Source organism: Ascidiella aspersa, chromosome 6 (assembly GCF_963924565.1).
Source record: "Ascidiella aspersa chromosome 6, kaAscAspe10.2, whole genome shotgun sequence".
In the NCBI taxonomy this organism is placed as follows: Eukaryota; Metazoa; Chordata; class Ascidiacea; order Phlebobranchia; family Ascidiidae; genus Ascidiella; species Ascidiella aspersa.
Genome location: NC_139452.1, coordinates 1,174,002 through 1,186,958, shown reverse-complemented (window position 1 = coordinate 1,186,958; position 12,957 = coordinate 1,174,002). Strand labels below are relative to the sequence as shown.

The 12,957-nt window shown below is 34.8% G+C and overlaps 1 protein-coding gene across 1 annotated transcript; it reads right to left on the bottom strand.

Annotated features, from left to right (window-relative positions):
- Positions 1 to 1,703: 1,703 nt before the first annotated feature.
- Positions 1,704 to 11,241, bottom strand: LOC146139085 (potassium voltage-gated channel subfamily A member 5-like). The gene is made up of 12 exons (XM_083391619.1): positions 10,861 to 11,241; positions 10,347 to 10,495; positions 9,318 to 9,789; positions 8,234 to 8,845; positions 7,295 to 7,474; positions 6,925 to 7,037; positions 6,297 to 6,420; positions 3,970 to 4,091; positions 3,603 to 3,737; positions 2,964 to 3,057; positions 2,329 to 2,417; positions 1,704 to 1,797 (listed from the first exon to the last, which is right to left on the bottom strand). The coding sequence occupies exons 1-12, from the start codon at positions 11,239 to 11,241 to the stop codon at positions 1,704 to 1,706; spliced, it is 2,565 nt and encodes an 854-aa protein (XP_083247745.1).
- Positions 11,242 to 12,957: the final 1,716 nt, after the last annotated feature.

The following is a 12,957-nucleotide window of genomic DNA, read 5'->3' as shown; positions in this document are numbered from 1 at the left end:
GGACCTATTTGGCTTTAAAATTCATTATCAAAAAACATTTTTCGTATAAGTGAAAAGTTTTAAAACACTACCGTAACAAGATGTATCGAGTTGGAACTTAAAAAACTCAAAATTAGATTTGTCGTTTGTGAACTGCGATATTTTACAGGTTTTACACTGTGTATTTTTAGCACGATTATACATTCGTAATTTTTTTAAACTAGCCATAAACATTTTCCCATAAACCATGTCATTGCAGATGTAAATGTGACACACAAGAAATTTGTTAGAATTTCGCCCATTCATTCTACCTTTGCAGTATAACTAATTTTATATTGATAACCTGACTTGCAAAATATGAAATATGAGACAGCTTGTAGCCCAAAATAGACTTGTAAAGCTTAACACGGACACTAAAGTATATCACCTAAGATAAAATACCGATTATAACGGTTAGAACCATATCTAAAGTCTCCTATTACCGTATCATATTTAACCTGATTAAATATTACTGTACGAAGCACTACAGCTGGTATCTAGTAACGAATGCCTACATAGTGCTTCTATCTCGCCTCGGGCAATTCACGCCAACAGCCAGAGGTTCAAATTAGAAGTTTCAGACACAAATAATTTCGCCCTGCGCTCCCTACCGTAAACAGAGAATATTAATAGGTTTCAGACAGGTTTTAACAAGACTTTGCGGAAATTTTTCTTTTTGCGGATATTTTTGTTTTTGCGGATATTTTCATACTTTTTGCGGAAATTGTTGTCCATAATTTTTGTAATTGCATTTTTGTTATCTGTAATTCGCTCAACTGGATTCGACACGAATTTGCTAGAATTTAATCAAAAAAACGTAAAAATAAAAAACTAAACTATCAAAATAAATTGGAAAGTCCGAATATGAGCGAAGACCCAACTAAAAAATAACAAAAACGCAACTTATAGCAAGTAAATATTTAATTTAAAAAAAGTAAGATAAATGACCAAATTTAATTAAAACAATTGCCTAATCGAAATATCTTTGTTCAACCAAAGTCACTTGGCCGAAATGGTTAAGTCAATTCATTTAAAGCAGTGGCATTAATGCATTTATGTCAAGTCATTGACTTTAGTCATTACAACACTGCAACACGCTTTCTCTAGTTTCACTGTGTAATCAAATGATTGCAGCATTGCGCTTTAACTTACGAAAGTATATTATTCTATGTACTTTAAGTTAAACTCATTCGTTATTTATATCCCTTCTTTCTAAATTCCAGCGGTAAAAAAATGAAGTTTATTTTGAGCATCACAGTGTAAACAAAGCAACACAATCAACATTATGCAGCAATAAAAAGTTTAAAGCAAAAATCGTTTGACTTTGAGCAACTTGTTTGTCACATTGGTATGTCACATTAAACCATAAAGCAAGGGCCTAAACTTAAGTTAGTAGTCAAGGGCTTTTAAACTGGTATGAACCACGACCTAAATTACCACATTTTCAATGTCTAGTTGTTTTAAGACTTCACATCTAAAACATTTTAGCCCGACCCTAACCAACGCAAACCGAAAACGCCTTTAGGGAGTCGTTTTTTAAACCAAGATGCAAGGCGATAGTTTATGGACGATATTCCAGCTTTCAACTGCGTTAAAATGCGTTATATATTTGCTCTATTTTTATGCAAACGATACACAACTGCTTTGGCAAACATATAATAGCATGTCGGGTGTCTGTAGCGCCATCAAACGACAGTAACTCGGACGCATTTCTTCTGCAAGGTGGCGCTCAAGCGTCGCTCGTGGGTCTCTTCTATTTTTGGCTGGCACTTGCAATTTCTGTGAACAAAAAAGAGTCTTAGTAACATAGGCAATAATTTAAAAAAATAGGCTTCTGCATTTTTAACAAATATATGTCAATGTTTTAACAGGACCTAAGGTTTTATCACAGTTGATATAAAAGTTTTTTGCCTAGTGGTTAACTAAGAAAAATTAGTAATGGATAGTGCGTATTGAAGTCTAAAATGCTATTTATAATACAAATAAATTATTTTTCAAAATTACAAAAAAATTAACGGCACACTTAGCAATCTCTCGAGGCACACCATAGAAACACAGAACAGTTTAAAAATCACGCGACTACCATACCAATTTTTTTTATATTTTGTGACCTTGTCATTTAATTTAAATTTTAGCTATTTTTCAATAAAAATAAAAAAATTGTACAGCAAACTAAATTACACGCAAAACGTAGCACTTTGCCAAGTAAATCTACTTTCACATCGCGCACAATATTTATTTCTATTAAAATGAAAAGGAAAAAGCTGAGTAAACCAGAAACATCGGATGTAATTGTCGTGTTTAGCGAACCGTGAAGGTTGCGGTGACCTCTGTTGTTCGCAAAGTGACGTAGAAGCGAACTCCCGGATGTTAGTTTCACCGTTCATTGTTTCATCTTTCTACAAAAAGTACTTTATTTATTATTAACTTATATCCATTGCAGCACAATGGTTAGAGGTTGTAGTAAGACGTAATAAGAATATCTATTCGTAACGATTTATTCCAAACGTTCAAAATGATACCTACTTCTATACGGGCTTTGATATACTTACTACAACTTATATCCACTTTATTCAAAGTTACATTTTACTTTTCAGCAAACCCGCCCGAACCTGACATTTTACTTCGATACTGACACTCTGCACGGTTGCAACCAATTGGCTCCGGGTATCGGCTGACATCCGATATTATCGGACATCCATGGTTGCAAATTGTCATTTCTTGCCTTAATGCTGTTTAAATTTATTTTGAAATGAATAGTAGCGACATTTTGATGTGTTGACTTGGGCAACTGATGCCTTGGACTGGGTCGTTATTTTATGTAAAAATTATGACGTTAACTTATTTTACAAATAGTTTGACTGAGACTTTAGTTATTTTAAATTGTTTACTATTATCGGTCTTTAAACCCTACGAAAGCCACTTTCTTGTTGCTAGTTACCCACCAGGAGCGGATGTCTGTCATCCTCGATGAAGATGTAATCCTGATCTTCCTCAGGACTCCGCATTAAATCCTCCGGGAGAAGCTTGCTTGTGTCTCTACAAGTAGAAGAAAGGATGTTTCGAATAAAAGGTGTTTTTTTTATTGGTCCTGCTTTGATTTTTGTTCGTAAGTTTGTTTTTAACTTTTATTAAAAGACAATTAATTGCAACATCAAATTTAATAACTAATTGGTTAATAAGAAAAAAAGTCATAAATCATCAACAGGAAAATGCTAAGGTACGAAAACACTTTACACAAATTAATTTTATATGTCATTTTTTTATATTATTGTCTTTAAAATAACATTTGGTCGATTACTCAATTTTATGCGAAAAAAAATTTTTTCATGGCATTTGTATTTAGTTTTTGTGTTAGTTGACATTCAGCTATTCCTGTATAAAATTTGTGTCTTGATATGTTCATCTTTATATCTATTATGAATTGTAATAGGTTGTACACTTTTTTTGAATTTAAGCGTCCTAATTTAAATCCAATAGTCCCTTGAAACGCCCCGGAGTGAGAAACGGCTGCTTTAGTCTTTAAAGTTTGAAACTGTGTTGTAAAGTTAGAGGACAAGAATACGCCAAACCTCTTTACTCACTTGTCCTGGTTGTAAAGATAGTTGAAGTTTGAGACGATCACAGGAACCGGAAATGAGATGCAAAGGATTCCCAGAATTGCGCAACAAGCCCCAGCTATCTTACCCCACAACGTCACTGGGGCCACGTCACCGTATCTGGGTACAGACGGGTGAAACGTAAGTTCTGGACCAACTGTTATATATATTTGTAATATATATTTCAACTGAAAGCCTGTCAATGCTTAGCATAAAGCATATATTTCTCTTAAATTTTCTTATTTAAAACTTATTCAGGAAAGGAAGCCAAATACCGCCCAGCAGTTGCTAAGTTTGTTGCAATTTGGAACATTTTGCTTTCAATAATTGGTGCCCCGAGTGAAGCGCTCACCCTACTGTTGTCATGGTGATAATGGCCCACCAGAAAGAATCCGGAATGCTCTTGAACATCGATCCTGGAGCGTCGACCTCCACGAAGAAGACAATGCTCGAGAAGACAACAGCGAGAACCATCTGGAATAAACCGAGGATGAATATCTTCTTCAACGAATATTTATTTAACGTTAACATTTTTTGATGAAAATCGTCAACCAATATGTATGTAAGGTTGACACTTGGTGGTGAAAAACGTCTGAGACAAAAAGTAGGCTGGCGATATAAAGTAGACTTTATAAACTAAATAAGGAATGAGGAAGATTTCTCCTATATAGGATTCAAACGAAGGTAAATATACTTTAGAAGTTAGATTATCATGTCATAGTCAAAGTCAGTCAATAATAAATTCTTGTCATTTAGAAAAGAAATATATTTTTCCACAAATGTGGCACCGTCAGTCTCTTTTCAAATAGAATCTAAGGAATAATGGCAAAATATCAATATGATTTTATTTAAAACAGTTTAATAAAATTTAAAAACGTTTTGCCAGTTTATAGACGACCGCAAAAAGTTTCTTTATGAAAATCGTCATGATAAAAAGTTGGTTTGCGATTTAAGATGCACTTTTTTACTTTACTGGGTTTTGATTAGGATTGCTGATGACTTATACTGGGACTTGCTATTTTTGCAAAAGACTTTAGTTATACTTAAGTTATTTCGCAAATACCTTAAATGGGACTTAAGTCATTTAAAAATGACTTGTTTACAATACTGCTTAAAACATTCGAAAGAATTGTATTTTGGTATGTATAATTTAACTGATGACTCAAGTACATTAAATAAATCGAAATTCTATCTTTCAATCGCGTGCCCAAGGCTTAACTTTTAGGTTAAGGCGCAATTCAAAAATAGAGTTTAGGCTGGTGTCACATAACAACTGTTTCTATCCAAGTCGTAAATATTTAAAACGCTTCGTTTTGTATCTTATATCCTTGCGTTTATCCATCTAAGGAAGTTATCGCATTTTGTCCGGTAATGAATTATTGAGCGTGTTTAACATCGCCGCTTACTGATTGCATAGTTTGCCATATTCGCAACTTTGGGGCTGAACGCGCAATTTTCACACTTGAATTATTCATCAAAACTCCTCGTTTCTTGCACTTTGACATCAATATTTCATGCTGCAATTTGAGAACAAGACGGACAGAAGTTTTATTGCCACACGTTTTTTGGTGGGAGGTACATTATCACACGTATATTTATTGTTTAATTTTTGATATATGAATACCTCTAAAAGAGGCTAGAGTAGCACATTTTTGGCCAGAGCAAAAATGCTTTAAAAAAACAATGCCATCTTGTTTTAAACAAGCATTTGGGAACAAAGAAGATGCAATTTTAGATTACTTTTATAAATCGACCGTTTGAACTTTAGTCGGGCTTGGGTTAAAATAAATAAACATTCTTGACGAAAACTATTCAAAATTACAATTGAAAGCATTGTGTACTATGGATTGCAAACAACACTTAAAGAAAAACCATAAAGTTATACCATTATTTTATAAATTCTGGGTGAATTTAGGTTGCTGCTCATCAAATATAACGTAATGTTAAACTGAAAAAAAACTAGGTGTGTACGATTATTGCTTTTTGTGTAAAGGTTTACATTCTTACACAGTTCTATTGATAACCGTTGATCTAAAACAAAAAATAAAACGTTTTACGCCCCAACCATAACAATTTTATTTGTTTTGGTTTTATCATATAGTTTGAATAAAAAATATTTCAATCAAAAAAAGGCCTCAATCGTTTGCATTGTAAATCTGGAGGATGTTTTGAGTCAGTGTACAAATATAATTTATCACAGCTATAAAGTTTTATATATTATATCCGCTTTCTTCTTTATTTACTGAAACTGATGAACCTTTCTGTTTTTTCAACAAACATTTTATTTAACTTTAAAAACATTCTTAATATTTTTCACCTATTTTTTTTTTTTTAACAGCCGAATATTAGCATAGACGTATGGTTTGCATTTTAATATTACATGTAAATTAGCTGCGGGTTGAAAACTTAATTCAGTCAAACCACAATAAATTTCATCTAATTTAAAATTCCCAAATTAAACATTATTTATAAACCTCGTATGGTGTTTGCCAAGTTGTGTAAATAAATAATGAGATGTAAAACGTTAATAAACTTTTTTAAATTACAAATATTATTCTGTTTTGAATTAATTGATCCATATTTCTGAATAGGAAGTTACTGTTTTATCTTTTAGATCAGGGAATTCTCTTTATTGCCAATCTTTTCCATAAATCCCACACTCCACAGTATTGAGCTTACCTGAAAGCATACGAGGAGAAAAAGTACCCTGGTGCTCCGTACCAGTGTCAACCCCAGGATCCTGAATCCTCTTGAATATCTCGACAACTTGAGGATTCGAAGCATTCGTATTAGTCGGATCGTTCTAACCGAAAGCACAAATAATAACACATAAAAAGTTTGTTTTGGACGTTTCGAATATATCTTTATTAATTTTTTTAACATCCGATGTTCAAAATTCTTTCTTTTTGTGTATGGGCTTTGATATTTATTCCATGTCTAATTACAACCTCCCGCCATTATCATAAGAACTATTTGAAACCTTCACAAAATGCTATCTACTTGTTTTGGGGCTTTGATATTCTCACTATGTTTATTTAACTACAACATCCAGCCGATATTATGCTTTCAGGTTTTTGACAATAGCTAAATAAAATATCACTACTTATCATAAATTATGTCGTTTTTAGATTTCTTTATAGTTTGTGACGAAAATAAAGCAATCCTGTACAAATCCTTTAAATCACCTGAGTATAGTGGCAGAGTAACCACAAAATTAACTGGAATTAAAAGAGCTTTTTTGTTCAAATCTTTATTAGTAGCCAACAAAATTGTTGCTATCCTCACTCGTACTGGTGCACGACCTTACCTGAGTATAGTGGCTGTTTGCGGGCGAAGGTGCGTCTTGGTTTCAATCGTTGTCACGATAAGCGTTATAAAGTATGGAAGGATTGCAACAAGATCAATCACGTTCAAGAAGTTCTTAAAACAAACATGACTTTGTTCGAGCATCCCCGCACAATTGCATCAACTTTAGCAAGCTGTGTTATAAAATCAATCAAAATCGTAATTTCGTTCTTATAACCAAATGTTTAAAAAACAGAACAAATCTTCCACTTAAATACGTAAAGTTTTTTATTCGCTAAATTTAAATGCAAAATGTTAGTAGAAAAAGTTCGAATTTTTTGTACTTTGCTTAATCTGCAACTAAAAACATTGATACAAACAACTTATCTCACTTTGAAGAAAACCCTTTTATCCGGGCAGCTCGAGAACCTGCACATTAGCTCGGTGAGGAACCAAACGATGCAGGCGGTCTCTGTAAGGAAGAGGATTCCAGCAGGACTCCCCATGTCAGCCTCCAGAACAAACCAAGAATACTGCGACCTTTTCGACACTACGTCCAGCAGGGGGCACATCTGAGCAGAAACGGCGAGTTTTTTTTCGCTGGGGTAATTTGCTTGTGAAGGCTAGTTACTTAACTTAAGTTTTATAGAAATGCAAGTTTTACATTTGTGTATATGTAATTTAGCAGTTGTGTGTATGGATGTTGGTATTTGTGATTTTAATATTATTTTTTGCTGAACATTGGGTTTTTCTTGTACTTGCGTAATTTAGCAGTTGCGTTCTTGTTGGCTCACTTTTTTCGTTGTTGTTGTTTTTCTGTGTAAAAGTTGCTTCAAAAAACACAAATTATTGAGAAAAATATTGATTTTTCGCAAGGGGAGCTTACAGTAGTAATGATTAGAGTTTTATTTCAAAAAATATATATGTTCGTTAAGCTGTTCTCTGTCACAGCTTCAATATGTCTCCAGATATAATTAAACTGGTGCATTGACCCGCCAATTTTTTGCTGGGGTCACCATTTTTAGTGATGGTTAGGGTTACTTAAGTTTATAGAAATGAATCAATTTAATTTTGTTCATATGAATAACTTTAATTTAGCAAGTGTGTGTAGGGATTCCCGATTCCCGATATGTTGGACAAAAGCATCAGATCATATACCAAATGACGTCATTCTTATATTGTGGTTATTACGTCAAACTTCGCCTTACCGTTAAGAAAGCTGACTTATCCAATGTTTATCTTACTCTTGATAATATTGTCGTCCATCCTAGTTGTGTGTATTTTATTCTCTGAACTTAATATAATTATTCCTACATTTGTCACCAACAAACCTGATCCATTAACTCGAAAACTTGCCACTGCGTGATGACGTCATCCTTTGACGCTGACGTCATAGACAAAGACATAGATGACGTCATAAACGAGTCGGCGGTCTCGTGGCGCACTCTGTGCTTGGATGACGTCACTACTGATGACGTGGCGAACGCGAAAGGCGTGACGGTGCAATTTCCCAGCATATTCCTCAAGTCGTGTATGACGTCATAGAGCTCGAGGTAGCATCGGGCGATCGCGTATCGATGCAGAAGTGAGAGTCGCGTTTTGGCGGAGGAACACCGCTGCGCAGCGTCCGCCAGCGCCGCGAAAACCTCGCTAAAGTTGTACAGGCCCAGAACCGGCACTTGTGTCTGTGACGTCATTAATTGATGACGTGTAGGTGACGCGAAGGCGTGACGACACTCGAGGACCGCGGGTCGGATCTCTGCAGTGACGTTGTGGCTGAGGGACTCGAAGTTGGGGAGAGTCTCGAGGCAGAAGACGACAACTGATAATGTGATGACTAGAGCTGAGATGAAAGTGACGACTTTGGCGCAACAAGAACTGTCTCCATCCTCAAATAATCTCCAAACCTTCCTCTTCAACTTTCCTTGAGGAAGAACCTTCACCTGTCATTCAATCATTAAATCATTTTTCTAGAAATTTTATCCATTCAGACAAATCTTTTGCAAGATGGAACACAAATTAAGAGTCATAAAAAATGATTTTGATTTATCTTTGTTTTTTAAGAAAAAAAACAATTTTTTAAGTGATTTTGCAGAATTTGTTAATTATTTCAAGGTGAAAGTTACGGTTGTGGCTTTAACCATCTCAAGTAAAAAATACACATTACCTTAAGTAAAAAAATTTAGTAAAAAATTACATTTAACTTTAAGTAAAAAATACACTTTACCTTAGGTAAAAAATTACATTCAACTTTAAGTAAAAAATACACTTTACCTTAGGTAAAAAATTACATTCAACTTTAAGTAAAAAATACACTTTACCTTAGGTAAAAAATTACACTTAACTTTAAGTAAAAAATACACTTTACCTTAGGTAAAAAATTACACTTAACTTTAAGTAAAAAATACACTTTACCTTGTCCACGTGGAGGATTTCCTCAGCTTTTAGAAACTCCTCCAAACTATTGCGATCGAAGGAGTAGAACTTTAGCTCTTTTATGAAGATCTCAAGAGGAACATCCTCCGGTCTTCTAAGGATCGCATCCTTCTCATAGAAATCAAGGATCCCGTCAAATGATCCCCGATGTCGATCCAGGAAGACCTCATCGCGCCGCGCGTCATAGAACCTCATCCTGCGCTCCCTGTTGCCTAGCAACGTGTCCGGATGCTCGTCCAGGGCTCGGGAGTCGACCTCGAATTTCCTCCCGGATACGTTGATGATCTCCCGAAAGTCCTCGGGGATCGGAGCTGGGAAGTTGGGATCGGAGGAACTGCTGGTTGCCAGGGAAACGTCTCCTCCTGAAATGCTCTTCCTGAGAAGACGCGGAGGTTCGAGGGATTTCGAGCGAGGATGAGATCTCCTCCTTAGCGATTTTGGGAGGATCTTTCTGAAAATAAAAATGTTTTGTTTTTTCAGATTAACAAACCTTTATTATGCGAAAATTTGTTCTTTTATTTTCATGGAAAAAGTCTTTTTTAGTATCTTTTTTTAATTTATATTTTATTTTATTTAAATTTGTTTCGCTAATATTTGCATTAAAAGTGCTAACCTGATTAATTTTTTGAAATCTTTTCAAACTTTCTGAAAGATAAATTTCTATTTTTATTTTTGTATCAAGATTAGAAATGGTTTTATTTTGACAAATTTGTTTTATTTCCTCTTTAGCGATTTAGGAAGAATCTTTCTGAAAATTTGTATACTTTTTTGTTTTAAATTTGTTTCCCTATTTAAAATCTTACTATCTTTTAATCTTTCTGAAAAAGGTTTTTTTATTTTTCATTTTTTTTTATGGTTAAAGCCACAATCGAAACTTTTAACTCAAAATATTTAACAAGTTCTACAAAATCACATTCAAAAATTTGTTTTACGAAGAAACATTGATAAATGAAAATATTTTCTATCCCCTGGATTTGTTTTCTAACTTCCAATTAATCTCCCTCTCACCTGAGATGCGTTCTCACTGTTGCGTAATCCGACAAACAATCGCCGCTCGACGAATGGTATTCTGACGTCACAGAGGAAGGGTAGGAGGGCGATTTCACGCTTGACTGAGCGCACATTGCCCTCGCTTTGCTCCGGAACGGATTAAATTTCTAGAAAAAATGAAAAAATTGATTTAATGAATGATTTTCGTGATAGCGGAACCATGTAGCTGCCAGGGACAGCGTGTTCTTTTGATTTAGCGATCTCGTACGTAGGAGTAATGTCCGATACTAGACTTTTTATTCCGATATCCGATATTTTGGACAAAACAATCGCGATCCGATACGATACTAAATGACGTCATTGATTATATTCGTTTCAAGCAACTAGAAGTCGCCAGATACAAGTTCATCCTCTTTAAAAGTGCTAATTGTTTTATGGTTTGCTCTTTTTTAATTGTGATCACGAATTGATTAATTGGCAAAAGGGTTTCAATACTTTAACGTGTATTTACCATGTTGCCAAAAGCTAGCACCTTTCTGTGTCGAACCAGTTTAACTCTGGCCTCCGAAGATTCCTCGTCAGAACTCCTTCGGTCTTCAAGCTTGGGGGGCAACCTGGGGCTCAGGGGCAGCAGCGCCGGGGCTTCTCCTCCAGGCGTCGTGACGTCACTCGTCGTCGGTCCGTTGTCATGGCAACAACAGGTCGACAACTTATCGTCGCTGGGGGCGCTAGAGGAAAGCACGGACGAGTCTTCGTCCAACAGGGGAGACTCGATGCTGTTTCCGGGGGGGCATTTCGACGATGAAGTCACGGTAATATCGGGTGTCGATGACGTCACGACCAGAGACGTGGGCCGTGACGTCATGGCGGTGAAAAGGTTGCCGATGAAAGTTTTAAGGTTTTCCTCGGGCATCCGTACGAAGGGAAAGTTTATTTTTTGCTTTCGGATTGTTTTGGTGAAAAATCTTGTTGCTTTAATTTAAGAAAACCTCTTTAACCTAATTTGATTTAATTTAATTTAATTTTCCTAAACTTTGCGAAACTCCTGTATTTGATGTTGTTTTTTCAACTTTCCAAAAATGTTTTTCGGTTGAATTATTTTTTTAAATTTGCGAAATTCTTCTTCTTAACTTTGTTTTGTCTTCAAAATTTTGCAATATTCTCTTGGGCTCGGTCTCGAGTTAATTCCAACAAGTTTCAAGGAGCACTTCTTACTTTTTCCAAGGGTTCAACTGAACTTTTATGAGAGGAATGTAGCATTTCGTTTTAGCTGTTGGATTTTTACTTTGCACCAAGAAGTCTTGCACGTGAATAAGCTTTTTATTTTAATACCTTTACATTTGCCAGCAGTTTTCAAAAAAACTTCCTAAAAACGCTAAAAACGCTTTGACAAAGCTATTGCATTACAAACTGGTTATTTTCCAAAATGACAAAAAGTTCTGCGTCACACATAATAACCTATTACACGTACGCAAATTAAAAACACTTTATAAATCAGTTGTTTATTGACTCTAACTACACTGGAAAGTGTTTTCGTTGCAAGTGATCTTTGTATTTCATTAAGAAAAAAAAATTGCCCTAATTTAAAGAAAAAATACCACCTTGAACAGTAGTATTTCACAATTAAATAAAAAAATATCGAACACTATTGCTAACAATAAACAACTCATTTAGCCATTCCTTTTTAAACTTTAGATAAACTTTTTTTCAAGTCTTCTAAAGTTCTCAACAGTTAGATTTAAAATTACAGCTCAGCACACATTAGCACTTTTCGAAACAAACAGACTCGCGTTCAAACCAGAAAAGCGATCGCTGTTTAACGAATAAGAAGGTTTTGGTCCCGTTGGTCGATACAACAACAGAAGAACTTTGTAATCAATCTAGTCAATCAATTTCACGCTTCAGCTAAGCGCTGTGCGTTTACGGGCGTCTGGAGAGATTAAACACATTCGGTAAACACTTCAATCAATTTAAATCACGGTGCAAAGTTCACTTTTGGGGGTTTTGGTTTTGAAGAAACTTATTTATGCTTTCAATAAAAATAGTGAAGCTATAATATTCGATAAAATCGACATTTCGTTGTTTACAAACTTGCCGGAAAATAGCTCCTGTCATCATCAGTATAAATATTCAAGTTCAAACTGTATTCAACAATTTATAATGTGAACACATTCCAGATAAAATGCTGATAAATACCATCCGAGCTATGAATGTTTCACTAAATCAAAAAATACTTTAATTTCAATGTTTCATTCTTAAAGTTCGAGAAAAACCCGAACAATATAAACTTTGTTCAAAGAAATCACAAATGATAAGATGCCTTAAGAATGTACATCACCTGTCGTAACGTCCACTACTTACAAAAATTACTCAAACCCTGTTTTCATTCAAAAAAGCGAAAAGCCTGAAGTTTAACATTGTTAAAACTTAACAAACTTTGTTTAAATTCAAATACAAAAATGCCTATAAAGTGCATGTTTTGCCTTATAAGGTTAACGAACGCTCGAAACACGCCTAAACTTTTGGTAATTATCCTGCCTAAAACTTTTAATTGTTACGTACAAATTACGGCACATTGATGCGCGAAATATTTGAACAACGCGCTTTTGCATGCCTCCCCTGTTAGCGA

Bases quoted from the DNA above. Each gene is read 5' to 3' on its own strand.
- LOC146139085 (XM_083391619.1), bottom strand. From the start codon at position 11,241: ATGCCCGAGGAAAACCTTAAAACTTTCATCGGCAACCTTTTCACCGCC. The intron at 7,038-7,294 runs GTGAGATAAGTT...GTTTGTTTTAAG, and splicing joins ATAAAAGGGTTTTCTTCAAA to AACTTCTTGAACGTGATTGA. The intron at 4,092-6,296 runs GTAAGCTCAATA...GGTTTATTCCAG, and splicing joins TTCTCCTCGTATGCTTTCAG to ATGGTTCTCGCTGTTGTCTT.